A 27,999-nucleotide genomic window follows, 5' to 3' on the forward strand; every position below is an offset into this window, starting at 1 on the left:
CTTTATTGCTTGGACTACCACATGCCCTCATTTTGTGATGAGCTATGAATTTCAGGTGACCCATTTGGCCTTTTAGTGTTAATAATTAACCAGTGTGTGTCCACGTCGCCCTGCAGTAACTAGAATATCATTACATAGATCCCAGTGTGTTCACAGTCTGAGATTCATCACAAAATCCATCAGTTTGGCCTTAAACTATGTGCTGCATCGATTATTTTTATGATGAACTATGTCACGTAAAGCAGCTTAGCAAGAGGAAAACACAGCAGCAAAAGAAGTTTATCTCCCATAGCTGGGATTTATTATTTGGACTACACAAAGTCATTGTTGCAACAAATTAACTGTAGCACATGGATGCTGTACATAATATAATAAGAGGCATAATCCTAATTAGAAAGCAGCTAAATGTGTTTTACTGTAGGAAATCCCAACGTTTGAAGAGCTGACTGTCTGCAGACGCTCAGGAAGCCTGGAGCAAACTATCAGAGGAGAATTTAATGTTTCATATTCTGTTTCATATACTGAGCTTGTAAATACTGTGTTTATCTGGACTAGTTTACCCAAAGGCCCTGGATTATTTCTACATGCATAAAGAATTCAGAGCGGTTTCAGTTCCAAACTGTTTATTGCTTCATATGAAGTAGGAGAGTTAGGAAAACCCTGAGTAAGTCAGGATTGTGAGTGGACATTACAAAAGTATTCACACCTCTGCAATCTATTGGGTATTTTCATGTCTTGACATGGAATTTCAGTCGGAACTTTGACTAGACCATTGTAGCACATAAACAGCTACCTGAGCCTCTTGGTGCTTCTCTTAGTAACTATAACAGCTGGACTTCTGAAAGCCTTTGGTTGCGCAGGTTTTTTATTTAGTGGTATTAGATTATAAAAAAGCCCACTTTAGGTTTTTATAAACATTTTGAACATGTCTTATTGTTCCTCCACACCTAGTGTTGGTCATATAAAAGTAAAATAGAAGTTTGTGGTTGTAAGATTGATGAACTGTAGAACATTTTGAGACATAAATACAAGCTGCTGCTCCCATGGCCCCTTGATCCTCTTTTCTGCCTTTCGTCATGGGAGTAGTGATGTCAGTAATAAAGAAAATTGGTCAGGGTAAAAGAAAAGAGTATATTTAAGTAATTTCTGCTTTAATTTCTGTGGTTTTTTTCACAATGATCTTTTTAAAGACAGAGAAAAGCCTCCTGAATGTGTTGGCCTTTTAAAAACATCATGGCCTGAAAGTCTGAAACAGCCTTGGTTAAAGGTCATGTTAACATTTTCTTGATCTTGACATCAGTATTTTATTAGATAAACGTGTTCAGTATTGTGTTGTTTATCTCCACCCTCCCTCACATTTCTGGTAATGTTTTCACCCAGATCTTCTGCTCTCACTGTCTGTAACTCCCAACATTACAGACTTTAAGCTCTTGCTGTTCCCTGAACTTCTCTTCCACAGTCTGAGCTCTGTGAAATCTGACACATTGTCCTGTTCTAATATACCGGCATCATCAGGGAAGATTAAAGTCCTTGGATGGGAAAGCCTGGTCGTCCATTACATTCTGATGTCCTCTGGGTCTCAGTCTTTGGGAGCATAATGCTACTTTATCTTCTGCTCTCACTGTAAAGCTTTTATCACTCGGCACCAGAATGAGTTCACAACTTGTCACATCACATAACTTTTCATATTCCTTCTGAATCCATTATTTGTTTTCTTTGCAAATTGTACTCATTTCAAAATTATTTATCTTTTTAATAAGGCCAAAGCCTTATTAACATGACCACGAGATTTTTCTATGGATTGTTTTGAATTAGATAAATGTTTAGGTGATCTTGGGTCATTTCTTCCACAGAGATTGGTTATTATTACAGATCGGTCAGGGATTAAAAATGCATTAGTCTGCTTTTCATCCCGTTTTTATTTCATCAGTCTCAGCTGTCAGACTCAGCTCCTCGCCAGGCACATATTGTGAAGTGTGTCTGTGAAGAGCAAGTAAGTTCCTTACAGAGGTTAAAAACAGGAATGGTTCAGATTGAGCTGAAGAAAATTCTCAGCAATTCACAACTTAATAGCTAAAGAACACTTCAATAGTGTATCAGTTGTGTCTGGGTCATCGGGAGACTGAAGTATGTCTTTTCAACAAAGTAAAAAAAAAAAAACAGAAATGAATGGGGCCGTTGCCATGTTGCTCGCTCACTGTGTTCGTGCTTTCCCCTCCTGTACGCAGGGGTGAACGTAAGGGGGTTCGGCAGGGTACTGCGTACCCCTAAAAGATTTAGCGGGGGTACGCAGAACCCTCAAGAGAGGAGCGGCTGTCTGCTGTAAAAAAAATCAACGGGTTCACTGTGCAGCTGTGACTGATTAGTTTTTCAAGAATAATCTAAAACACAACTTAATCAGTTAATAAATAGCTTTTTTTTTCTAATTTCATAATGTTTCTTAACTGTTCGTGCTATAGAGCAGCGGCGCAACACGTCGATCGCGGCATCAGGAGACAAACTGAACGTTTTGGCTCATCACAGCCGCTGTAGTTTTTGAACGTTCAATAAACGACGACAAAACTTGGACTAATTACCTCGTTCTTTGTGAGTATAAGTCATTTACAACAAACACCAAACACGGTAAATGTGTTTCATTAAGTATTTAACAAACAAATGGCTTCTACAGCGATAATTATGTGAAATTAAATTAATTGTCTGATATAAAAAATAGTTTGGTGCTTTGAGCTCTGTTCTGCCCCAGGCTGGAAGTTAGAAATGTCTTAATTAGTTTTAGAAAGTTCTATAGTATTAATTTATCTGTATTTTATTTTGAAAGAGAATTTTGAGATTTTAGTGCATTGTGGGTAGCAGAGGCAGTTGCAGTTTGGAATACCTGTTCACAGAGAGAAAGCCTGGCTGTTAATGTATGAACTTCACCTCCTGTGTTGTCAATCTTTTCTTACAACAATGGCTGTTCAATCTATGTTCTGTTTGGTGTTAGATGTTTTGTTAGTTTATTTTGAGATTGTTTTCCAAATGTGTTTATTCTAGAAAAGCCATATCCTGATAGTTTTTGTTTACATAGCAACAGTTGCTACGTGACTGTTTCTTAACTGCAGCTCAGGTTAATTCTATTCAGACTCTAGAAGTTTATTCTGTGTATTTAGAGCTGATGCATAGTTTATTTTTTCGGTTTCTTATAGTTTCACTCAACCTTTCATTGAGCTTTTCTACACCACGGCTCAAAGTTGTGTCAAGAAAACGTATTAAAGGAGCAAGACGCTCAGCTTCCTGGCTCATGAAATTGAGTTTGGCTTGCTGTTGATCTACGTTAACATACACAGAGTATTCAACACGTAGTGATAACAGTATAGTGAAAAGCCATTCACAGCAGTTGGTGGAAGATAAAACTCATGACACAGTGATGGACAACTCTCATGAGGAAAAGGCAGAAGAAATGGCTAACTCAGAAGCTAAAGCATCATCTAAAGCTAGCTTGAGATCCAAACACTCTAGCTCTAAGCATTCATCCAACAAGTCATCTTCTAAGTCCAGCGTATTTGAAGCAACTCTCTTTGCACGAGCCTCTGCTGAAGCAACAAATGCTAAAGCTTTCTACAGTAGAAAACAATTGGAAATTAAAAAGCAACGAGCAAATCTAGAGCTGGATTTGAAGATGCTGGAGATAGAAAAGGAAGCTGCAGCTGCTACAGCGAGAGCAGAGGTTCTAGAAGCTGCCGCAGCTGCTGAACAAGACAAAGAAGAGAGTGTAAAGAGTGCAGTCCCACCACAAGTCGTCAGACAACAAACCGTGGAGTATTTGCAACACCAAGCCCAGCTAAAGTCACATTCGTCTAAAGAAGAAATGCCTCAGGTCGAACCAGCATTGAAAGCATCATCATTCGACCCAAGGAGATCTGGTCAAACTCCCTCTTCACCGGTGCTCATGAAAATGTATGGAAAAGATGAACCTTTTGACACACCAAGAGACTATGTCAGGCCCAACAGTTACCATGATCCCCACCACAATTACCCACCTATGACTGACTTTGCTAAGTTCCTTGCACGTAGAGAGTTAATCACTACGGGGCTCTTTAAGTTCGACGACACCCCTGAAAATTTCAGGGCATGGAAGTCATCATTTTCGAATGCAACTGAAGACATAGATCTCACATATAGTCAAGAGTTGGATCTCCCAGTGAAATGGCTCGGTAAAGAGTCCTCGGAGCATGTCAAGAGAATCAGAGCTGTTTATACCACTAATCCCAAAGCTGCCCTTCATTTAGCATGGGACAGGTTAGAAGAATGTTATGCTACATCAGAAGTAGTAGAAAATGCTTTGTTTAAAAAACTAGACAGCTTCCTTACAAATAGAGACAATGTAAAACTCAGGGAACTAGAAGATTTGCTCCTAGAGCTGGAGGTTGCAAAAAATGAAACTTATCTCCCAGGCCTCGCTTACCTCGACACACCACGAGGTGTTAAGCCCATAGCGGAAAGGCTACCTCCAAGTTTGCAAGATAAATGGCTTCACGCAGGTTCAAAATACAAGCAAAAATATCAAGTAACATTCCCTCCCTTCTCATATTTTGTGAAGTTTGTCCAAGAGGAGGCAAAAGCGAGAAACGATCCAAGTTTTGTGACATGCAACAACCAACCTTTCAACAGAGGTGAGAGACCATCATTTAAACAAACTGGCTACAAACCTCCTCTAACTGTAAGCAGAACAGAAGTCAGTACAACCACTCTTCCTACTACGAAAGAGGAGGATGTAACGCGTTACTGCCCAGTCCACAGGAAATCACATCCACTTGCAAAATGCAGAGCTTTCCGGATCAAACCAATTCAGGAAAGACGAAACATACTCAAAGAACACAGACGGTGTTTTCGTTGTTGTTCTCCTATGCACACAATAAAGGACTGTGATATGAATGTCAGTTGTGAGGAGTGCCAAAGTGAAAAACATTGCTCTGCCACGCACTCTGATGTGATTCAACAACCCCGGCCAGAAAGCACACCTGAACCAGAGCCTCAGCTCCAAGACAACACGCCACCTGAGGTAACGTCACGGTGCACTGAGATCTGCGGTAAAGGCTGTCCCCCATGTTCTTGCTCTAAGGTATGCCTAGTTCGAGTGTTCCCTAAAGGTCAACCAGAACGCTCTGTCAAGATGTATGTGATCCTTGACGATCAGAGCAAATGCTCACTGGCTCATCCCGAATTCTTTGAGCTGTTTGGCATCCAGGGAAGTCATCTGACATACCATTTGAGAACATGTGCTGGTCTAACTGAAATGTGTGGCAGGAAAACAGTCAGGTTCCTAATAGAGCCAGTAGGTGGAGGCCCATGTCTAGACCTCCCTCCTCTCATTGAATGTGATGAGATAGTGTTTAATAGAGATGAAATACCTATGCCTGAAGTTGCTCTGGCCCATGCTCATTTGAAACACCTCGCTCCTCTCACACCAAAGTATGATCCAGATGCTGAGATAGTAATTTTACTCGGCAGAGACATCATACAAGTGCACAAAGCACGAAAACAAGTAAATGGACCCCCCTGCGCTCCCTTGGTCTAACACAACATGTCAAACAAGCAACACACACTCATGGACACATTGGACCTGGTTATCAGTAAGGGTGTGAATATTTCCAATGTTTCTGTAACTGATGTCGTCCTGTCAGATCACTTTGCTGTTATCTTTGACAGTTCTTTATTCATTAACCCACTTGGACAAACAGCTACTATCGCAAAACGTACTTTAATAGAAAACACAGCAGAAACATTTAATCAAATCTACTCTTCTTCCTCGCCCTTAAGCTATAATGTCGTAGATAAGATGTAGAGGATTTTCAGTGCAAACTTTCAGAGATCATTGATTACATTGCCCCCATTAAAGTAAAGGTTGTGACTGATAGGAAGAAATCTCCATGGAGAAATGCACAAACAGTTCAATCTGCAAGACAGCTCTGCCGCAGGGCCGAACAGAAATGGCGTAAAACTCAACTGCACGTTTATTGTGACATCTACAAGGAAAGATTACGTAACTATTATACAACACTAAAACATGTAAGAGAGGCTTTCTTTGCAGATGTCATAAACAAAACCATTAACAACGCTCGAGCTTTATTTGCTACTGTTGACAGGCTCATAAACATTTCTACCTGAACTTCAATCTAATGCCGCCTGCAACAAGTTCTCCAGTTTCTTTTCAGAAAAAATTCAAAAGATCAGAGGATTAATCTGCACATCCACTCCAAAGACAGTACCAATGCTAATCCCAAACAAAACAAATGCAGGAACAATGACAAAATTTCAACTACTAAATTATAAAACCCTAGAAGAAATTATAAGTCAATTAAGCTCCAGTTCCTGCTGTCTGGATGTCCTACCCACACATTTCTTTAAGAAAGTCCTGCCTGTTGTTGCTAATGATCTGATCCAAATAGTAAACTCATCGCTCTCTTCAGGTGTTTTCCCCCAGGCTTTGAAAACAGCAGTTATCAAACCACTGATAAAAAAGAACAATCTGGACAAATCACTACTGCAGAATTACAGGCCGATCTCCAACCTCCCATTCATCAGCAAAATTATTGAAAAAGCTGTTTTTAAACAATTAAATAACTTCCTAACAATAATGAATCGCTTTGACTCCTTCCAGTCTGGTTTTCGTGCTCACCACAGCACGGAGACGGCCTAGTCAAAGTGTTCAATGATATCCATATAAATACAGACTGTGGGAGAACCACAGTGCTGGTTCTGTTGGACCTCAGTGCAGCTTTCGACACTGTTGACCACGACATTTTACTGAATCGACTGGAGAGTTGGGTCGGACTCTCCGGTCCAGTCCTCCACTGGTTTGAATCTTACATAAAGAACAGGGATTTCTTTGTTTCAATCGGAAACTTCTCATCAGAGAGGTCAAAGGTCACATGTGGGGTACCCCAAGGTTCAATCCTAGGACCCCTCTTATTCAATATTTATATGCTCCCACTGGCTCAGGTTATAACAGGAAATAAGATTAGCTACCATAACTACGCGGATTACACACAGCTCTACATCACGATGTCACCAGGTGACTCTGAACCCATCCAATCACTGAATAGATGCTTAGAACAGATCAATGTGTGGATGTGAGAAAACTTTCTCCAGCTTAACAGAAACAAAACTGAAGTTATTATCTTTGGACCTAAAGAAAAGCAAACTAGAATCAATGCACAGCTTCAGTTATTACAACTGAAAACCAGCGATCAGCCTGAAACCTGGGAGTAGTGATGGACTCTGACCTGAACCTTCAGAGCCACATTAAGACATCTTCTGGTTCTGGTTCTGCTCTGCATCCCCAGAACCAGAACCAAACGAGGAGAAGCATCATTCAGTTTCTATGCACCACAAATTTGGAACAAACTTCCAGAAAACTTTAAAACAGCTGAAACACTGGGCGCCTTTAAATCTCAACTTAAAACCCACCTGTTTAGAGTTGCTTATGGCTAAATTAGGATTAGAGTGCGGGTTTTGATGTCTTCGATGTTTTTAATGTTTTTATCTTTACTTTTTATCTATTTATTATTTTCTTTTTATTCCTCTTTGGAATTATGTAAAAGTGGCAAGTGACTGAGGGTCATTGGAGTCTAGAATTTAACCCTGTAAATTCTAGACTCTAACAGGTAAAAAATAGTGGACAAAAATCCATGTAGGACGGCAAAGTCCTAGCGCAAAAATTCGCTTGACAGGTGGACGGAACCTGGTCCTGCAAAGTTGGAGACCTTGTCCTGTTAGGCGACGGGGCCTGATAATACCCTTGTTAAACGGACTGCAAAGTCTGGCGACGACAGGCGCTTAAATTCCGTAACAAAAGTATGTTTATATATTTTTTTAATCTTTTTTTTCAAAATCTCTTTCTCTGTTTTACTGTTTATTCAATGTCACATGTTTTTATTTTTTCTTTAATTAGGTAAAGCACCTTGAAATGCCTTGCTGCTGAAATGTGCTATACAAATAAAATTTGATTGATTGATTGATTGATTGATTGATTGATTGATTGATTGATTGATTGATTGATTGATTGATTGATTTCAGGAAAAGGAGTCTGAAAACAAAGAATCAAAAGAGCTCCATGAAAAAGGGGAGTGTTAAAGTCAGCACTCAGCTTTCAGAGTAGCAATCAACTAACTGCAGTGCATTCTGGGTAAAAGTGGCAGACAAGTTTGTAGTTCCCATCTGATTGAATAATTCCAGCTCTTTCCAGGGCTCAGAAGTGAGCATAAAAGCTGAACCAAGCTTCATGTCAGAAAAACTGAGTTATGAAATATAGAAATAAAAAAGGAAATAAAAGAATTTGATGAAAAAAGGGACTCCACAATCAAAATTCCAATCTTCAGAATAAGATACAAGCAATAATCGTGCATCCCGTGGAAGTGAGCTGAAGAAATAAAATAAAACATGACCATCTTACTTATCCTTTTCAAAGAAAGTAAACCAAGTAATTAAAATTTTCTGAAAATAAAATTAAATACTGACCTTTTATTTACTGGATGCCATTTTTATATTTTAGTTTATATAAACTTGCATTTTGGAATAATGCAAGAACATACATGAATCATATATTTGTATAAAACTGTATGTAAAGCTCAGTTTGATTAACCATCTGTAACAACAATAAAGAGATTCGGTAAAACACAATGGGCACCGAGGTAAGGTCAGTGTCTGGCATAAAACAAGTTCCTGCAAGGTGGAGCCATAATGTTAAATTCTCACCACACTTTCTCACAAACTAAAACATGACAAAAACAATATAATAGCAGAACTAGCAGGACCTAGATTAAACATATTTCAATAATATGTAAAAGAAAACCATATCAACATATTTTATAAAATGCATAAATATATGCAAATCCAAATGTATGTCAGTTATGACATCACTCTCTCTGTGATGTAATATCATTCTCTTTTGTTATGACATCATAAAACTGTCTCTAAGTACTTGAACGTTCCCAAGATCTTTCATTCGAGCACTGGAGAAAGACTGGAGGAGACATTTCACACTTTAAACATGGATAATAACCTCAGAGATGAAATTGAGGAATTTTATATAAGGGTTCAAAGGAGGAGGGTAAGAAATTTGACCACAGAGGAGTTACTAGGAGAAATAACGGAACTGATGAAGACTGTTAAAAGATCTTACAATTTAAATGAGTCAGAAGAAGAAGAAATGGTGGACGCGATTCTTCAAAATTTGAATCGAGAAGTGCCGCAGCAGCAGCGTGCAAGCTGGAGTATGTGGAGCTTCTTGACTGATTGTGGAGAGTCCTTCATGAACGGGTTGGGTTTTGGCCTGGGTTTTGGGGCAGCTGCAGGCATAGTTCTCATTGTATGTTCAAAACTTCTGTCCTAAACTGTTCTGTCCTCGTCTGAATCTGGATGGTGATTGAGGGAGGGGTCTCCGTCGACCTGATCTTCAGCTGCAGAACCTGGCTCTTGGGACGTGGAATGTCTCCTCTCTGGGAGAGATTGGGAGAGGGGTTCCTGCCTCAAGTGGAGGAGTTTATGTATCTGGAGATCTTGTTCACAAATGAGGGACAAAGGGAGCAGGAGATCGACAGGCGGATTGGGGCAGTATCTGCTGTGAAGCAGGCGCTGTACCGGTCTGTAGTGGTGAAGAGAGAGCAGAGTCAAACAGAGACAGCTCTTGATTTACCAGTCGATCTACTTTCCCACCTCATCTTTGGTCATGAGCTTTGGGTCATGACCAAACGAACAAGATCACGGATACAAGCGGCCAAAATGGGTTTCCTCTGCAGGGTGTTTGGACTCTCCCTTAGAAATAGGGTGAGAAGCTCCAACTTCCGGGAGCGACTCAGAGTAGAGCCGCTGCTTCTCCAAGTTGGCACGTCCCACCGGGAGGAGGCCCAGGACACGCTGGAGGGACTATGTCTCTCGGCTGGCCTGGGAACACCTTGGGATTCCCCCCGAGGAGCTGGAAGAAGTGGCTGGGGAGAGGGAAGTCTGGGCCTCCTTTCTGAAGCTGTTACCTCATGACCCAGAAACAGCAGAGGAAAATGGACGGATGGACAGAGGTTTTTGTTATCATGCAGTTTCTAAGGGTTCGGCATGTAAGAGGATGTGGAGGTTCTAAATACAATTTTACGGATGGTTTGTCACTTTCACTTGTTTTTGCATGACCTGTGGAGGGTCAAAGGTCAAGTTTTATTCACCTATTAGTGGTTTTCTCTGTTTAATTCCCTGAAATTGATTCACTTACCTGGGGATTATATTGTTTCTTCGGTGGAAACTGAAATCCTGGGTACGCCTCGCTGTTTTCCTGCAAAAAAGGAGGAAAAAGGTTACTACTTATCTGACTAAATGAATACAAACACAATAGAAGAAAAGACTAAATAGATTCCTCAAAGTGAGGTCCTTACCTGGGGCCTTGTTTGGAAGCCACATCGTCTACTTGGTCTTTTGGACCTTCTTTCCTGCCATGAAGAGAAAACAACATGACTCACCTGGAATGTATTGCTTCTTTTTGTAATGGACAACCAGGTTGTTTACCTGTAATTTTGGGGTTTCTTTGGTTACCTGCAGCATCCCCTGAATTGGGTGGTTCATTTGGGGGTACTGGTTCTAAAAAGTTTAGATACTTTGATTGTAATGTGGGCTGCACAGTGGCACAGTTGGTAGAGCTGTTGCCTTGCAGCAGGAAGGTTCTGGGTTCAATTCCCGGCCCCGGTATTTCTGCATGGAGTTTGCATGTTCTCCCTGTGTTCTCTCCGGGTACTCCGGCTTCCTCCCATAGTCCAAAAACATGACTGACAGGTTAATTGGTTTCTCTAAATTGTCCTTAGGTGTGAGTGTGTGTGCATGGTTGAGGTCACAAGGAAAGGAGCCACAGCCAAATACCTCCAACGAATAAGGCAAGTCCTGAGAAGCCAGCTCAATGGCAAGAACAAGATCCGTGCAATAAACAGCTATGCCTTACCAGTAATCAGATACCCTGCCGGAATAATTAGCTGGCCAATGGAAGAGATGAAGGCCACGGATGTTAAGACTAGGAAGCTACTAACCATGCATGGAGGATTCCACCCCAAATCCAGCACCCTGAGACTGTACACGAGCCGTAAGGAAGGAGGCAGAGGACTAGTGAGTGTGAGAGCCACTGTCCAGGATGAAACATCCAAGATCCATAAATACATCAAGGACAAAGCCTCAACGGACGATGTGCTCAGCGAATGTCTCAGGCAATGGGGAACAGAAGACAAGGTGCTGGAAGTACCATCATGGGAGGACAAGCCCCTACATGGGATGTACCACCGACAAATAACTGAAGTGGCTGATGTCAGGAAAACCTACCAATGGCTGGAGAAAGCTGGACTCAAGGACAGCACAGAGGCTCTCATCCTGGCCGCCCAGGAACAGGCCCTAAACACCACAGCAATAGAGGCTCAGATCTACCACACCAGACAAGACCCAAGGTGTAGGTTGTGCAAGGAGGCCCCTGAGACAGTCCAGCACATAATAGCAGGGTGCAAGATGCTGGCAGGGAAAGCGTACATGGAACGACATAACCAAGTGGCGGGCATAGTGTACAGGAACATCTGTGCAGAATATGGACTGGAAGCCCCGAGATCAAAGTGGGGAACACCCCCAAAAGTGGTGGAGAATGACCGAGCTAAGATCCTGTGGGACTTCCAGATCCAGACAGACAAGATGGTAATGGCGAACCAACCGGACATTGTGGTGGTGGATAAAGAACAGAGGAAAGCCGTTGTGGTGGATGTAGCAATACCAAGTGATTACAACATCAGGAAAAAGGAGCATGAGAAATTGGAGAAGTACCAGGGCCTCAGGGAGGAACTGGAAAAGACCTGGAAGGTGAAGACCACAGTGGTGCCTGTGGTCATCGGGGCCCTCGGGGCAGTCACCCCCAAACTGGAGCAGTGGCTACAACAGATCCCAGGAACAACATCAGACATCTCAGTCCAGAAATGTGCAGTTCTAGGCACAGCCAAGATACTGCGCAGAACCCTCAAGCTCCCAGGCCTCTGGTAGAGGACCCGAGCTCAGAGGATGAAACAGACCACCCGCGGAGGGTGAGAAGGGAAAATATATATACACCATAATGCAAGTCCTGAGAAGCCAGCTCAATGGCAAGAACAAGATCCGTGCAATAAACAGCTATGCCTTACCAGTAATCAGATACCCTGCCGGAATAATTAGCTGGCCAATGGAAGAGATGAAGGCCACGGATGTTAAGACTCGGAAGCTACTAACCATGCATGGAGGGTTCCACCCCAAATCCAGCACCCTGAGATTGTATACAAGCCGTAAGGAAGGAGGCAGAGGACTAGTGAGTGTGAGAGCCACTGTCCACGATGAAACATCCAAGATACATAAATACATCAAGGACAAAGCCTCAAAGGATGATGTGCTCAGCGAATGTCTCAGGCAATGGGGAACAGAGGACGAGGTGCTGGAGGTACCATCATGGGAGGACGGTACCTCCCATGACGGAGGTACCGTCATGGGTACCTCCGTGACAATAACTGAAGTGGCTGATATCAGGAAATCCTACCAATGGCTGGAAAAAGCTGGACTCAAGGACAGCACAGAGGGACTCATCCTGGCTGCACAGGAACAGGCCCTAAACACCAGAGCAATAGAGGCTCAGATCTACCACACCAGACAAGACCCAAGGTGTAGGTTGTGCAAGGAGGCCCCTGAGACAGTCCAGCACATAATAGCAGGGTGCAAGATGCTGGCAGGGAAAGCATACATGGAACGACATAACCAAGTGGCGGGCATAGTGTACAGGAACATCTGTGCAGAATATGGACTGGAAGCCCCGAGATCAAAGTGGGAAACAACCCCAAAGGTGGTAGAAAATGACCGAGCTAAGATCCTGTGTGACTTCCAGATCGAGACAGACAGGATGGTAATGGCAAACCAACCGGACATTGTGGTGGTAGATAAAGAACAGAGGAAAGCCGTTGTGGTGGATGTAGCAATACCAAGTGATTACAACATCAGGAAAAAGGAGCATGAGAAACTGGAGAAATACCAGGGCCTCAGGGAGGAACTGGAAAAGACCTGGAAGGTGAAGACCACAGTGGTGCCTGTGGTCATCGGGGCCCTTGGGGCAGTCACCCCCAAACTGGAGCAGTGGCTAAAACAGATCCCAGGAACAGCATCAGACATCTCAGTCCAGAAATGTGCAGTTCTAGGCACATGCAAGATACTGGAGGAGAACCTTCAAGCCTCTGGTAGAGGACCCGAGCTCAGAGGATGTAAGACACCACTTGCGGAGGGTGAGAAGGGAATTTTATATATATATATATATATATATATATATATATATATATATATATATAATTCTCATGGTACCCCCAAGAATTTAAAACTACTTTCACCCCTGCCTGTACGTCTCTCTTATCTGATACAAAACCAAAGTAAAGAGACTCGGTGGAGCAAATCTGTGGTTAACAAACACGTTTGGTCACTATTTCAACAGAACAAGCAGGAGTCACATGCAGAACTGAATGTTATCTACAACACGAGTGGCTCTGTGGTTTACTTTCATTTCCATATGGGACAGACAACTGACTTAAAACTATGCGGGGAGGGGTTGAAGCTTGAACTTGTTTTTATTTCATTTTTTGTTTGTTTTTTGTTGTTTTTGCTTTATTTTATTTTTTTTTTTACAAGAAAAGGACATAATTTTTGTTCGAAAACAATTTAATTCTAGGACAACACGAGATATTTAACTTATTTATTACGTGTGTCTGTTACCCTACTTGAAAATGGCTCAGTCCAAAGTCACGAGGGGACACAGCAACTTCCGCAAACTTAAAGCGTCACTAAAACCCAAACAGACGGAGGGTCCGCGTTCAGCCAGGCTGGTAAGAATGGCTCGCGGGGTTCTTCTTCTTCTGGCCTCTTTTCTCGCCATCTCGGCGGCTCAGTTCGTCCCACCGGTGAGTTCCGTCCTGCTCGGCCACTGCTAACATGGAGCTGTGCTGTTACCTGTTCTAATGGTGTCATTTCCTCTCAGTACACAGAGGACTGCCGGACAGGCATGTACCCTCCGAACGGTCCGACGTAAGTTTACCAAACACTGTTGAGTCATTTGTGTGTTCAATAACTGAGCCCTGCTGCCTTCGCTGGCTCCTGGAAATGTCACCGCTGTCTTCACTTGCAGCTTAACGCGGAATTTTTGACATTCGTAGAGGCTATCTGTTGTTACATAGTATTTTGTGGGGGTTGATGCTTTATTTTAGAAACAACACGGCGTGATGTTTTTGTTGTTAAAAGATGAAAAACACATGGCAGCCTCCTCTGGTGCTCATTTACATGCAGCTCTCTGAAGTTACTGAGCCTAATTCAGTACACATATCCGGGTTTAAACGGAATAAAGCTATAAAGTTAGTGATAAAATCCAGTTAGAATTTAACGTCTTAGTCACTCTTCTAAGTAAGAAAAACAAGAGAATATGTCAGTGACATAATGTAGGTGTGTGCGTCTTCTTAAGCCTGAAAATTGCTCCAGGAAAAGCTGCTTGCCTGAACTTGTCCTGTTTAACAGAGTAATAATTAAACGTATGTTTCATGAAATCAACGTGTTTCCCGGTGTTCATCTCTCAACCACCAACGAGGAGCAAAAATGCATCAACTTTTACAGTGAACTTGGTTAATTACAATACAAAAAGTATTTTGGCTAATTTTACACGTTTACCAATGGTAATGATAAACGTAGACGGCCCTTTGTACCAGAGATATTTCCTGAGTGGTTTGTCCTTGGTTACTAGTATACTGCTAACTTCATGACACAAATGTTCCCAACATGAGGTCAGAAGATTATTCCGCAGCATACTTGTTTTAGTTGTAAATTAATTTATTTCTTTCTTTTTTTTTATGTATTTTGACTTTTTAACCTACTTCATGTTTTCTTTCTGTCCAGGTTCAGAGGTCCGGTCAGCTGGTACACCATCGACCTCGACCTGCCGCCCAGCAAGAGATGGACGGCTTTGATCACTGACAAAAAAACTGAAGTAAGAGGACAACACCGGCCGCGGGGAACACGAGTTGTGACTCTTGACGTGAAAGTCACTCAGGATGTGCTTGTTTTCAGCTGGCTGGGATGATCCAAGCCATCAGGGACTTGGCCAACGCGTTTGTTCCCAGTGGAAGGCTGATAGAGCTGGTTGACATCATGCTGGTCAGTTGTCCTCTGTCACAGAGCGACTTATTTTCAGAGAGGTGAAAGGTCACCGTTTACACCTTCTGCTTTTTCTAATATTTTCCAGCCTCTGATGGCGGACACTCTCCCAAGCCCGTTTGGCGAGGAGATCAAGGGAATCGCTGACGCCTCTGGGGTTCCTCTCGGTAGATAAAGGGGAATCGTCGATTCTTCAGTTGGTAAAAGAAAACTCCCAGCTGACCTTCCTGTCTCTGTGTCGTAGGAGAAGTTGTTCTGTTTAACATCTTTTATGAGGTGTTCACCGTTTGCACGTCTGTTGTTGCACAAGATCAGAAAGGTGAGTACCAAAGAGAAACAAACAGCCAGGGAACTTCAATGAAAATCTGAACATGGGCTAAAATTCTTTGGAATTGTGCTTATTTTTTCTTTTTTTAACAGGAAACCTCATCCATGGCAGGAATTTAGATTTTGGATTATTTTTAGGGTAAGGACATCAAGGATTACATGTGCCTTGCAAAAATGCACAACTGTTTGTCACATAAACCCAAAATGGTAACACTTTATTTGAGGAGGTGTGAATAAGGCTGACATGACAATGTCATAAACATAAGACCTGTCATGAACATGAAGGAGTCTTTATGAATGCTTATGACTGCTGTCATGAAGTGTCACTTTTTTATGCAAAGTTGCTCTAAAAGTTGCATTGAAAGTCCATTACAAGTGCCAACTTTGTCGTAAAGTGTCATTATTTACAAAATCATACAAAGTTGGCACTTTTAAACAACTTTGCATGACATTATTTACTGGATGACATTTCATGACAACAGTCATAGACATTCATGTTCATGACAGTCTTATGCACACCCTGTCAAATAAAGTGTTACCCTAAAATTTCTGTGTTTTATTCTGATTCTTTGTGATCAGTCCAACACAAAGAAGGGAATAAATGTGAGGTGGAAGGAAAAAAACTTCTTTGCCGTAAAGACGTATATAAATTTTCCTTCCGTTTCACAATTGTGTAGCGCTTTGCATTGGTTCTTCACCAAAAGTCCCAGTAAAAAGCTGCAACATGACAAAACGTAAAAAAAGGGTTGAGGCAGAATTACTGTGGGTTGCATGTTAACCTGCAGCTGTTTGCAGCTGGGATGTGAAGAACAAGTCATGGATCATCAGTGAGAAGCTGAAGCCTCTGGTGGTCAACCTGGACTTCAGGAAGAACAACAAAACCGTCTTCAAGTCCACAAACTTCGCCGGCTACGTCGGCATGCTCACCGGCATCAAGCCGGTAAGACTTTTTAAGATTGAACGTCTTCCCCAAGTTCTGTGGAAGCAAAAATTTGTAATGTTTTTTTTCTGTCGTTTTCAGCACGTCTTCACGCTGACTATGAACGAGCGCTTCAGCCTGGACGGAGGATACATCGGTGAGTTTCAGACAGAATTTCACACCATGCATGGAAACGTGGTGAGTTTTTATGACTGGCGGTTTATGATGATGTGTTTCCATGCAGGGATCCTGGAGTGGATCATGGGACAAAGAGATGGGATGTGGATGAGCTTTCTCACTCGATCGGTCCTGGAGAACGCAACCAGGTTCTTTTATTTTAATATCTGAAGGATGTTACAAAGTTCAATTTCAATTGCCTTTTGGGTCACAAGTCTGACTGAACTTCCTGTTTTATTGTAGAGTTATATGATATAAATATCTGCATCCGTACCGATATTGGGGGGGCAAAAAAAGATTGGTAACAATGTGTGCGATCCATAAAAGCAGATCAATTCTATGCTTTGTGCTCTGACCAACGTCATGCTTTATTATTGATTTAGCATATTTAGAATCCTAATTGCACTTTCAGAGCATTTTGAAAAAATATTTGTTTTTGTTAGTTTATTTTTTACCTGTTTGACCAAGGTAGTCAACCTATTGTTTTTGTCAGTTTATTATTTTCCATTTCCTGTTTTTCTCCTATTTGAATTGACTGAACAGAACAATGATGTTGTTTTCACATATTTGACCAAGCTTGTGAAGCCACTAGTGTATTTAAGTGGATGCCAACAGTGACTTTTCTTTTTGTTCCCATCAGCTACAAGGAAGCCAAGAACCAGCTGGCTCTGACCAAGATGCTGGCTCCAGCGTACTTCATCCTGGGAGGAAACCAACCCGGAGAAGGCTGCATCATCACCAGGTCCAGGGAGCTCAGCATCGACGTCCTGGAGTGAGTTCTGAGACTCGGGCCGCTTCATTCGCACTGCATTTCCTTCAATTTCCTTCTGAAAATCCATTCTTTAGGTGCATGTATCGGGTGTTGGAGCTTTTTGCTCAATCATCATGAAAAAGCAACGTGATGGGGAAAGAAGTCAACTTCAAGTTTTTTTTACACGTCCGTCTTGTGAAAGCATTGCTCAACTAGGAACTCATGACTCCTCTGGTTTCAGATCACCTGACTGACGTCCTTACTGGTCCTTTTTGTTTCAGCATCGACGTGAAACTGGACCGTTGGTACGTTTTGGAGACCAACTATGACCACTGGAAGGAGCCCTTCTTCCTGGACGACCGCCGGACTCCTGCCATGAAGTGCATGAACAAGACAACACAGGCAGTAAGCGCTGAAGTGGTCTAAGTTACTGCCTTTTGGGTCACAAGTCTGACTGAACTTCCTGTTTTATTGTAGAGTTATGACACCCATAACTGATCATCTCTTTTGTTTTAGAACATCTCCGTGAAAACCCTGTATGATGTTCTCTCAACCAAACCAATGTTAAACAAGGTAATATATCATTTCCCATTGTACAGCATACTGCGTGATAATACGCTGCTACATTGAAATTATAAAGTATCTGCTTTCTATTCTTAAACATCAGCTAAAACACCTTTTTTAAAAACATAAAAAGCATCATCACTTCACAAATGTCACAACAGTGACAAGATAACCTCAGCTAATGTCTACACCATGCAGGTACTTTGTGCTGATGAAGATTCACTCAGCTCGGCATGCTGAATGCTCAGAATGGGATTAAACCCAACTCTGTCCCAATGAAGTAGCAGATTGAACATTTTAAACTCTTCATCACAATGAATACACAATATACAAATTAGGGGACGTCAAAAAAGCACTCCATATCTTTGCACGTCAGTACACAAAATAATGGTGTTGAGACGCAAACATAAATAAGAAACAATATCTAGAGATGAAAAGTTGTACTCGAGTATAAGCTTCTGCCTCACAGAGCAGCCTTCCCTGGGACTCCTACACTCAGCTCCTTCAGACTAGCCAGCATCAATTGGCAAACACCTGGTGCAACACTGGTAAAAATGTTAAAGGGATAGATGTTGTGATGACTCCCTGAAGGTGGCGTTTAAGAAATAGGACTTTTTAAAGAGAAGAAGCCCAATTTCAAATTGCAAAGTCAAATTTCTTTTAAGTTGTATTCATAGCATTTTTATAACAACTGAGGTCAAGTTACTTGTGCTATAAAATGGCACTATGTTTCTGGATAACACTTAATACTGCCACTTTAAAATCTGTTTTTCTTAAATGTGCATTGTATCTACAAAATATATTTTTTCATGTTAAAGTAAGCTCTCAATTTTTTTTTTCTTAGCTGACCACCTACACAACACTGATGCAAGTGTCTGAAGGCAAGCTGGAGTCATTCATCCGGGACTGTCCTAACCCCTGCATGCCCTGGTGATCCTCAGCTTGGGGATCTGCTGCATTCTCTTCCTGGCACAAAACACAAAAGCTTTAAATGATCGCACAGCAACTGTTGACCTGAACCGTTCATCGTAACACTGAAATCCCACAGACGTCTGGATTTTGTGAAGCTTGGAGGACAATATTCCAGTTCTTATGAGGGAAACTAAACTTGCAGATCTGTTTGCTTTTCTTGAACTTTCTTCGTCTTACTATAAAAATTCTGCCTTCCTAAGAAATGTTTGTTTTAAGCTCGTACTGACAGACGTACCTCATGATGACCTTTTTTTTTTTTTTTGTAAATTAAATTCCCCGATTTTCTGCTGTTTTATAACAGAATTTTCACAATGTTTGAAATAAGATCTAATATACCAAACATGGGTGTGACTGATTTCCTTCTGAATAATCAGCTCAGCAGCTCCAGTCATTTGGTTTATTATAAGAAAAGCAGAAACATGTTACAGTTCTGAGGAGGAGACAGAGGAATCATTTTGAGCAGAAAAACTTCAACTAACAGATTTGCTCTATTTATCCCATTACACACACACACACATATATATATGTACATACAGTCATTAAAATAAAGTACACTCAGTTTCAGAACTTTAATAATCTCTATAGATACTAAAACTATCTGAATCTAACAAGTGGAAAACCAAAAAAGATGTTAACATGGAACATGTGGCCAAAAATTAAATACACTGCCAGGAAAAAAAACCCTCCAAATAATAAAACCCTAGAATTTAAAGAGGGTGTAGTTTTTACACAGACTATTTGTTGCAACAGCAGCTGGTTGAACCATCAAGAGATGGTTATGATTATAAATACGATGAAAAGAGCTACAGCAGGGCCAGGCAAGAAGAGATAAAAATATTAATAAAACATGTCAAACTAATCCCAGAACCAAAGAACCATCTGGATGTGATCAGCAGCAGGAGATGAATCCAAACAAAGCAGTAAATTACAACAAACATTAAGGAATAAAATGAACTTATAGTGTTGAGCTTCCTTAAAGATTCACAGCTAACGTAGAACTTTTCTCATCCAAACGAGCGGATTGGAGAAGCAAACAGAGGGGAGGATTCTCAGTAAATCAGCAGAGTGACACATCTGGAGTCGTCTTTACACGCTGTGGGCATCAGTGGTGTCTGGAAAAACAACAGTAGTCGAGTTTCCATTACAAATGTGAGCAAAACACAATTGTCGAAAAAACACAAATTTGTAATGGCGGTGCCTTCATTAAATAAAAGACTAAATCAAAATCACATGTGAATAAGCCTGTTCACATGATAAGTCATTAAAAATTATGCTGCATCATGAGCATCCAAACACTTCCTGTCTTCCTTTCTGGTTTGCGACAGTGGAAACACCTGGTTGTTGATAATCTGGGTCGTGTGATGCAAAAAATGTTTACATTTTTCAGTTTTGCAAAATAAATTTTGATACGGCCAAAAAAAAAAAATAATAAAAAAAAAAAATCACCTCATCCTTGCGCCAATCTTTTAATCATAAAACAAGTTTATTATAATTGCTGTGTTTCCATTGAGGAAATCCATTTTCAAAATGTCGAACTGCGCAATTATATGGCCAATAGAAACGCAGCTAGTGATGTACAGGTGGTGCTTACAGACGCTTTAATCTGAGGACAGACAGTAGCTGCATTTCCACTGACCATATAACTACACGTTTTCATATTTTGAAGATAAATCTGTTAAATGGAAACACCAATTTTGAAAAAACATTTTTGTTTTCTGATAAAGTTTTGGCACTAGGATGAGGTGGTTTTTCAGCCGTATCAAAATTGGTTTATTTTGAAAAATTGCAATGGAACACATTTTTGCATCACACAAGTCACATGATCAACAACCGGATGTTGCCACTGGCACAAGTCATGAAGAAGATGATGACGGGAAGTAGCAGGAGGATCGTGACATAACATTGTTTTTCACATTAACAAACGTATTCATGTGTGGCTTTAATTGCATTTCTTATTTCATGGAAACACCATAATTGTGAAATAGTGTATTTTTTTACATTAGCGGAATATGAACAAAGTTTTGCGTACATTTGGAACAGAGACGCAGCTCTCGGTCCTTCCTACCTGGTTCCTTCAGAGCCTGAGCGTTCCCCACCAGCCCGGCGTTCCCATTCAGGATCTCCACGGACAGGTTGTTGTTCTGCTGCTCCTCCACAATCCTCTTCTGCAGCTCCTCCTGTTGGCACACGGCACACATGACACCCTGTCCGCTGGTTGCTTTTAGTCATGGACTACAAAGTTCCTTCCACACACCTCACACATCACCGTAAGCTGCAGGGGAACGTCGTCCACCTTGACGAAGTCTTCCTCGTCCGACTTTTGACTCGTGTTTCCAGATCCGATCTCCTGCATGACGGAAAGCTGAGCAGCATTAATAAAAGGATTTAACATGAAAGACTCGTGTCGAGCAGAGTGACAACAAACAAACTCACGTCGCCGCTAACAAGGACGGGCGAGTCTGAGCTGGGGCTACTGCTGCTGGTCGTCTCCTTGGGAACGTCATGGGAGGGTTCAGCAGCCCCCTCTGCAGCAGCATCAGCCCCAGCTTCCTGCTGCTCCTCTGGGCTCTGGAGCTCCACCAGAGTGCGCTCTTCAGCTGAGAAGTCCAAGGTCTCGGCTGGATTACTGACCTCTGCAGGACAGGAGGAGATGTGCACCATTAAAACCTGAGATGGGAAGACTCATCAGGTCGCGTCTTCATTCAGAACAGAGGGGAAGAGCTTGAAAAGCTCTGGGATCCCTCCAGATCATCCACTAATAGAAGCAATGTTACTGTCCTACTGAACAAACCGTTTGTTTTCTCCTCATAATTTTTGAGCATGGAATTTATGTGACTGGTTTGATGATTTATCCAGTTTTTAATTTTTAAAGCACCGAAATAATGTATGAGCAAATTAAGGAATGCAGCAGAATAACATAACAGAATGTAAGAACTATATTTGTACAAAACCAGTACAAACATAACTGATTAATCCAATCAACAGAGGGCAGTGTATCATACGTAGGCCTTTCAGAAAAATCAATTAACTGCTTTTTTAACCATTTATGCTTAATTTCCTTTCTATGTTTGTAAAGAGGTTTTATGTTGTGTGTCAACTAGAAATGAATAAAAAGATAAACATCCTTTTTTATTCACATAAAAAGTAAAAAAAAAAAAAAGTAACTGAAGTTTCACTGGGTTCACCGTTCGTTTCTGAACAGCTCTGTTCAGAGATTTTCTCCTCAGGTTCGTTGCTGGTTGTGAGCTGGAACGAAGCACAAACACAAAGTTAAAATCTCAGCGAACAGAGCAGCTGCTTGGCGCTACAGAAACACATTCTCATCAAGGCTCACCGCCACACCGACTTCCTGCTCCACCTGTCCATCAGCTGAAACCTGCAGAGATGTTTGGACGTCTACAGGTCCAGCTTCAAACTCCTCCACCTCCTCCTCGTCGTTTTCATCCTCTCCGCTGCCGTAGTTGGTCAGAGCCTGAGTCTCTGCTTTAGACAGACCTAAAGACAAGAAAATCACATCAACTCAGATCAAAGTCGGATTGACTTAAAGCATTTATTTTTTTAAACACGAAGACATAAATGTACTGAATGAAATAAAATGTACTAAACACACCAACAGCTTCACAAGCTGGGTCAAACATGTAAAGACAGTCAGTTGAATAAGAAGCAGAACAGTCAAACTGAAACTGACAAAAACAACAGGTTGACCATGTTGGTTAAACGTAAAAATAAACCGCTACAAACTTATTTCAAATGGTTCAGAAAGTGCAATTAAAAATTCTAAATCTAATATAAAACAAATAATAAAGCATTATATCGCTCATGCACAATGCATAGAACTAGACTGAATAGATCTGCCCTTATAGATCAGGTGCAATTTCATCAACACCTGATTGAGATTTTTTTCCAATATCAGGACTGATACAAATATTACTATCAGATTACTGCATCAGTATTGAAAACAATATTAGAAATATTATCTGAGAATTCCTGCAGCTTGTTTTTTTTATGTTTCACTTACTGATTGACAGAAGAGCTGCTTCCTCATGTCCTTCATCATCACCATCATCACCTTCTGACCCATGGCTGCTCCTGCTGCTCCTCCCCTCAGTCTGCAGGTAATCCTCCTGCATGACGCCAGATTCTTGCTTTTCTGTCTCATCTTGATCCTAAAGTGAGAAACATTGGGCAGTTTTTTCTAAATCAAACAGGTCAAATTCTGAGAACAGCTGCTTTCCCCTTTCAGTACAAATGCATCAAAACATTTAGAAGGAACAACATTTCCAACCACTAATTAAATGCAGGCTGCAAGCTTAATAGCTTGAACTTTGATTACATTTTTTAGCTTAATAGCTTGAACTTTGATTACATTTTTTTTTATTTGATAAACTCTAGAAAAAGTATGTAGAACACAACAATCCTGCTTAAAGGCTAAAAAGATCTGGATTATTCCAATAACTCACCTTGTCCTCATCAGTAAATGCTGGAGAAACAGGCTTAGCAGCATCTGCTTCCGAGTTCTCCTAATCAACCGCAATTAACACAAGACTTTAATTAGTCCAACAGGATTTCACATCATAGAAAAGTGGGATGTAAAATGTAATTGACAGTAAATAACCTCCAGGTTCTGATTTATTTTACAGAGTTGTGGAGACTTTTTCTTAGTTTTATATTTAGCTCCCAGGTTGGCGGTGGCGTTGCTGCTGTCCAGATCCTGCATCAGCTTGAAGAAGGCCAGCTCATTAAAGAGGATCTCTGAGATCTCCACCAGCAGGTCCTCCCCGCAGTCCCTCAGCATACGGCCCTCAAATTTACACAGAGATTCCTGAACGACACAAAAAGGAGAAGGTTTTTCAGTAATGTTGCCTTGACGTGTTGGGTCTGCATGGCAGGGAGCAGGAAGCTGGTCCTACCTGCAGGATTCCTCCCAGCTGCTTGTGGAAGAAGCGAACAAACTCCTTGCTCTCGTCGTTTTGCTGGGTGAGAGTCAACACCATGCGGCGCACAGACGTCAGCAGCTGACGGGAACACACTTCGTTCATGTTCTCCTTCAAATTGTTTTTTAAAAATCAAGAAAATTGATCAGTCAAAATTCCAGGAAACTTTGAAATCTATCGATTTATTTATTTAGAACAAAAAAAAGTAAAACAAAGAAAAAATATATATAAATACATCAAATGATCATTCCTAGTTGACATGCAATTTTACATTTTCTGTTCGAAGAGGAGGTTGATGGTACAACATCTTATGATTTCCTGCTGCTTTCATACTCATCAACTTATAAACATTTAAGTCTCCAAAATCAAGATAACCTTAAAATTATTTCCACATTACATGACACTTAAATCTCACATTCTCATCCTTAACTGTACAATTACTTATATATTTTTATATCATCAATAGCATGTTTGGTCTTTGAAACAGTCATCTTATACAACATATTTCCCAATAAGCTCCTTTTTAAAAAAATTTTTAAGCTGGTTTATATTTATACGTTTTTTAACTCATCATTCCAATCCATTCCATAAATCTACTCCACACACTGAAAAACAAAAAGTCTAATGCGTAGTTTAAAAAAAGAAAATTCCTTCTCATTTTTTGTATACTGTGTGGAAGATGAGTTTCTTACTCTAAACTGTACATGAATTGTACAGTTTTAAATGTTACAAGGTCCCAGAATTTCAGTACATTTGATTTAAAAAAATAACGGGTTTGTAAGTTCCCAATATAACACTTTATAGAGTATTCAAATTGATTTTTTTTTTGATAAGGTATAATGGCTGTAAATTTGTTTTGTATGTCCATATCCAAGCAAATTCTTTGGCACAGCAGAATAATGTCTCCCCAGTTTCTGGAAACATGCCATTGATTCCATTGACTTATATTGGTTATGTTTTTTGTTACTGTACCTTGAGGAAGGGAATGACTTCAGTCATGATGGCTTTAATCTGCCGGTCCAGCTGCTGGGTGTCGATCTGAGGGCAGTGCACACCGTTGGCTGCACTTTCTGCACACAGACAGCATCACTTAGCGCGGACGCTTCGACAGCACGATGAAAAGAGACAACCACAGCTCCAGGTTTTCTGGACGTGCTGAGCTCAAAGCTTTGTCATGGGATCGTATACCTTCCACTGGTTCAGCGATGTTAGCGGAAGCACCTCTAGCATTTGTCGCGTCAGACCTGCTGCTGGTGCTGCGAGGGTTAAACTCAGCTTTAAGCTTCATGCGCTCATACTCCCTAATCCTCACCAGAGCTTTGTCTAAATGAATCACCGTGTTGCCTGTCAGAGAGGCACAGAGAGGAGGGCGAGGAGAGAAACAGAAAGAACGTGAAGGGTTCAACAATCAATGAGGTGAAGGAAGAGGAACGGAATGAATATTAATGCAACCAGCTTTACAGAACAGGAAGTTTCCCAGCCTCACTCTGAATTGATTACAATGAGGTCGGCTAATGAAAGGTAGCCAATTTACTCTGCAGCATTAATCCTAATGTGTATACTGGTTGGTTAAAGATGAAACTTGAGAAGCCCTGTTAAAAAAAAAAGTACCAGATCCTTCGTTAAAGTTCCAAGTTATAAGCAAAGCACTTAGTCAGTACACAAAGGGGAAGGGAGAGAAGGGTGAACCGTAAACCTCAACCTGAGGTTTAAAAAGAAAACGAAGCAGCATAGAAACGTGTGTATGCATACCCAGGTCATCACTAGCAAAAGGTTCCAGGTTGGAGGAGGTTGACATGTTGCTGTCGTTATCAACAGATTCTGCATCTTCTCTCCTCTTTAGGTCCTGCTCTTGCCTCAAGTTCTTCTCCAACACTTCCTGAAACAACAAGGTGGTCTTTGTTAGGGTTCACGTTAAACACACACGTTCACTTTTTAAACGCCTGTACTCCTAACCCAACAGGGTTGTTAATGTGCAGAGTCATTGCAGGTTGTGGTAGAGCGGAATACAGATGCTGCAGACACAGGAGGGCTGGTCAACCTGTCCACTGTGGCAAATGAGACACGAGCATTGTTGACGTTTTGGTTTATGATTTCTGTGAAGAACGTTTCCCTTGCATGTTTCAGTGTTGAAACATGCAAGGGAATGTTGGATGTTTGTAGATTTCATAATGAATGCGAAGTCAATTTTTACGCCATTTATCCTGAGTCCTATGGCAGAGGCTTCTTTCACTTCTTACTAGTGGAGCAGTTCTGAACAGAGATTTCTTGATCTTTAACGGGATCGCTCAATTTCGCTAACTGAAACTTTTAAAATAAATTTTCTTAAAGAAAACGCCACTTGAGATTTAGATGATGGATCAGATTCCCAAAATATTCAAGAGTCAAATTTGCCCAAGAAAATCTTTTTATTCTTTGGAGGTTGCTTTAAATGTGTGTTAATTTAAAGGTTTGATTTATTACAGCTAAATCAGACCTATTATTTGTAGTTGTGTTTCTCTCATTAGCACAGGAATCCCACTGTATTTCACCATTTGGGGGCAGAAATGGGGCAGATGCATTCTGGGAGTAGACAAGTATAGAACTAATGTCTGCTCCCTTTCCACTAGATGCAATCCTGTGCTTTCAAAACATATGTTGCCACGGTATTGCAAGTGATATCAAGGATTTTTCTTCAGATGGATATTGAGTTTGAAATTTTAGCACAAAGATGGCCCCGCTTCCTAAAGAATCCACGGGCACAAGGGAAATACGGGGCAGATTTTATAGACGCTTTAACAACTTCCCCAGAATGTTTTCCTTACAGATCAGGAGGAGGAAAAAAACTCCCAACATTTCACCCATCACTCTTGAACAAAGGGAATATTCAGACAGACAAAAGACCTGACTCCCAATTAGCACAACTCTGGGGACCTTGGGAGAGAACAAAGAACACATGTCTAATCTGGCAAAAGAGACGCGGAGAGATGGGGGTCATTTTTTATAGACGGGCTTCTGAGGCTCTGCTGTCGAGTCAAATTCAAAGGCAATGAAGAAGGGCGAGAGAAAATTAAGATCAGAGAATAAAGAAACATGGAAGGATGACAGGGGACAAGATAGAGACAGATGAAAGGAGACAAGGCTGAGTGAGAAACTAATGAAAGATGCATTTAAATATAGGAGAGGGAGGATGTTAAGGAAGTGGAGGGAGGGGAAGGCTATAAGGGCTGAAGAAGAGAATAAAAGGACATCTAAAACGTGAGAAAACAAAAAGGTTAGAGATAGAGAGTTCAGTACCTTGGAAAAGTATTCATAGCCCTCAAACTTTGCCCAATTGTGCCACATTACAAACGCAATCCTTAATTTTATTGGGATTTTACCTGAGAGTAAAAACAAAGTAGTGCAAAATTGTTAAAGGGATGGAAAACAATAAGCGTGTTTGGTATGTATTCAGACCTCTTTAGCTGAAAGCAATAGAACTCAGAAATAAATTAGGTAACTCTTCAGTGAAGATTTTCTACAGCAGAAACAGAGAAGCTAATCAGAATTGAGAGAGAGAAAAATATAGAAAGAGAGACGCAGACAGACAGAGAGAAAAAGAAAAAGCATCATAGCATATTCCTGCCTAGTCCAAGTCATATCAGTCGATATCACAAATTATTGATCAGTTTTTTGTTTTAAATATTTGAAATAATGCCAAACTGGAGGCGTGACCTTTTCTGTTTTATCCGCAGTTTTCATTTCATGGCGCTGTTTTTTATTTTTAATCAGTTATGGAGGCACTGTGGAGAAACCTGAAACTGCTGCTGCACACAATATTCATAACAGGTTACCTAGCAACAGGTTGTTGCCCATCCCCCAGAATGCTCTGCGGTTCTGTGAAATGACTCAATATTCTATCAGACGTATATATCTATTGATATGAATCACGTGTCTATTTCAACATATATTGTTATTGATTTATTATCCAGCCTTAACGCCGTCTAACGGCCAACTCACTTCATCACTGGTGACCAGACTCTGGCTGGGAGTCAGCTCAGACTGAGAGCCTGCTGTCCACACAACTGACCCCAGAGGGGGCAGCTGGTCTTCGGCCGCGCGCCTCACTGCCAGGTGCTTGGTCACTATGTCCTGTGGGAAACACACCATTACTGCAAAAAAACACAACTGTTTACAAAGTGTTTTTG

At 41.1% G+C, this 27,999-nt stretch overlaps 2 protein-coding genes across 9 annotated transcripts in view; one reads left to right on the forward strand and one right to left on the reverse strand.

Moving 5' to 3' along the window:
- The first annotated feature begins 13,760 nt into the window (after window positions 1-13,760).
- On the forward strand, window positions 13,761-19,239 carry asah1b (N-acylsphingosine amidohydrolase (acid ceramidase) 1b). Its single transcript, XM_008403912.2, has 14 exons — window positions 13,761-13,949; window positions 14,027-14,073; window positions 14,932-15,022; window positions 15,103-15,189; window positions 15,278-15,356; window positions 15,434-15,508; window positions 15,610-15,655; window positions 16,312-16,456; window positions 16,538-16,592; window positions 16,680-16,761; window positions 17,253-17,384; window positions 17,645-17,768; window positions 17,880-17,936; window positions 18,772-19,239. The coding sequence occupies exons 1-14, from the start codon at window positions 13,776-13,778 to the stop codon at window positions 18,859-18,861; spliced, it is 1,284 nt and encodes a 427-aa protein (XP_008402134.1). The 5' UTR covers window positions 13,761-13,775; the 3' UTR covers window positions 18,862-19,239.
- Window positions 19,240-19,282: 43 nt separating this feature from the next.
- The window catches only part of pcm1 (pericentriolar material 1), a 29,203-nt gene continuing 20,486 nt past the window's right edge, over window positions 19,283-27,999 (reverse strand). For 6 of the 8 annotated variants that reach the window (XM_081613085.1, XM_017305188.2, XM_017305192.2 and 3 more), the window contains 14 exons: window positions 27,812-27,943; window positions 25,586-25,712; window positions 25,022-25,177; window positions 24,806-24,903; window positions 23,810-23,944; window positions 23,515-23,721; window positions 23,360-23,419; window positions 22,918-23,065; window positions 22,234-22,394; window positions 22,085-22,145; window positions 21,333-21,532; window positions 21,154-21,246; window positions 20,965-21,076; window positions 19,283-20,011 (listed from right to left, as the gene is read on the reverse strand). In XM_081613085.1, the coding sequence (XP_081469211.1) occupies window positions 19,986-20,011; window positions 20,965-21,076; window positions 21,154-21,246; window positions 21,333-21,532; window positions 22,085-22,145; window positions 22,234-22,394; window positions 22,918-23,065; window positions 23,360-23,419; window positions 23,515-23,721; window positions 23,810-23,944; window positions 24,806-24,903; window positions 25,022-25,177; window positions 25,586-25,712; window positions 27,812-27,943 (1,716 nt within the window). In that variant the 3' untranslated portion in view covers window positions 19,283-19,985. The remainder of the gene's footprint in view (window positions 20,012-20,964; window positions 21,077-21,153; window positions 21,247-21,332; window positions 21,533-22,084; window positions 22,146-22,233; window positions 22,395-22,917; window positions 23,066-23,359; window positions 23,420-23,514; window positions 23,722-23,809; window positions 23,945-24,805; window positions 24,904-25,021; window positions 25,178-25,585; window positions 25,713-27,811; window positions 27,944-27,999) is intronic. The other 2 variants (XM_017305190.2, XM_017305194.2) reach the window with 2 other exon arrangements.

This window comes from Poecilia reticulata, chromosome 1 (assembly GCF_904066995.2).
Source record: "Poecilia reticulata chromosome 1, P_reticulata-male-v2, whole genome shotgun sequence".
Lineage (NCBI taxonomy): Eukaryota > Metazoa > Chordata > Actinopteri > Cyprinodontiformes > Poeciliidae > Poecilia > Poecilia reticulata.

Coding starts and splice junctions, on each gene's coding strand:
- asah1b (XM_008403912.2), top strand. CDS start 13,776: ATGGCTCAGTCCAAAGTCACGAGGGGACACAGCAACTTCCGCAAACTT. Junction 15,023..15,102: donor TCACTGACAAAAAAACTGAA/GTAAGAGGACAA, acceptor GCTTGTTTTCAG/CTGGCTGGGATGATCCAAGC. Junction 15,357..15,433: donor CGCCTCTGGGGTTCCTCTCG/GTAGATAAAGGG, acceptor TCTGTGTCGTAG/GAGAAGTTGTTCTGTTTAAC.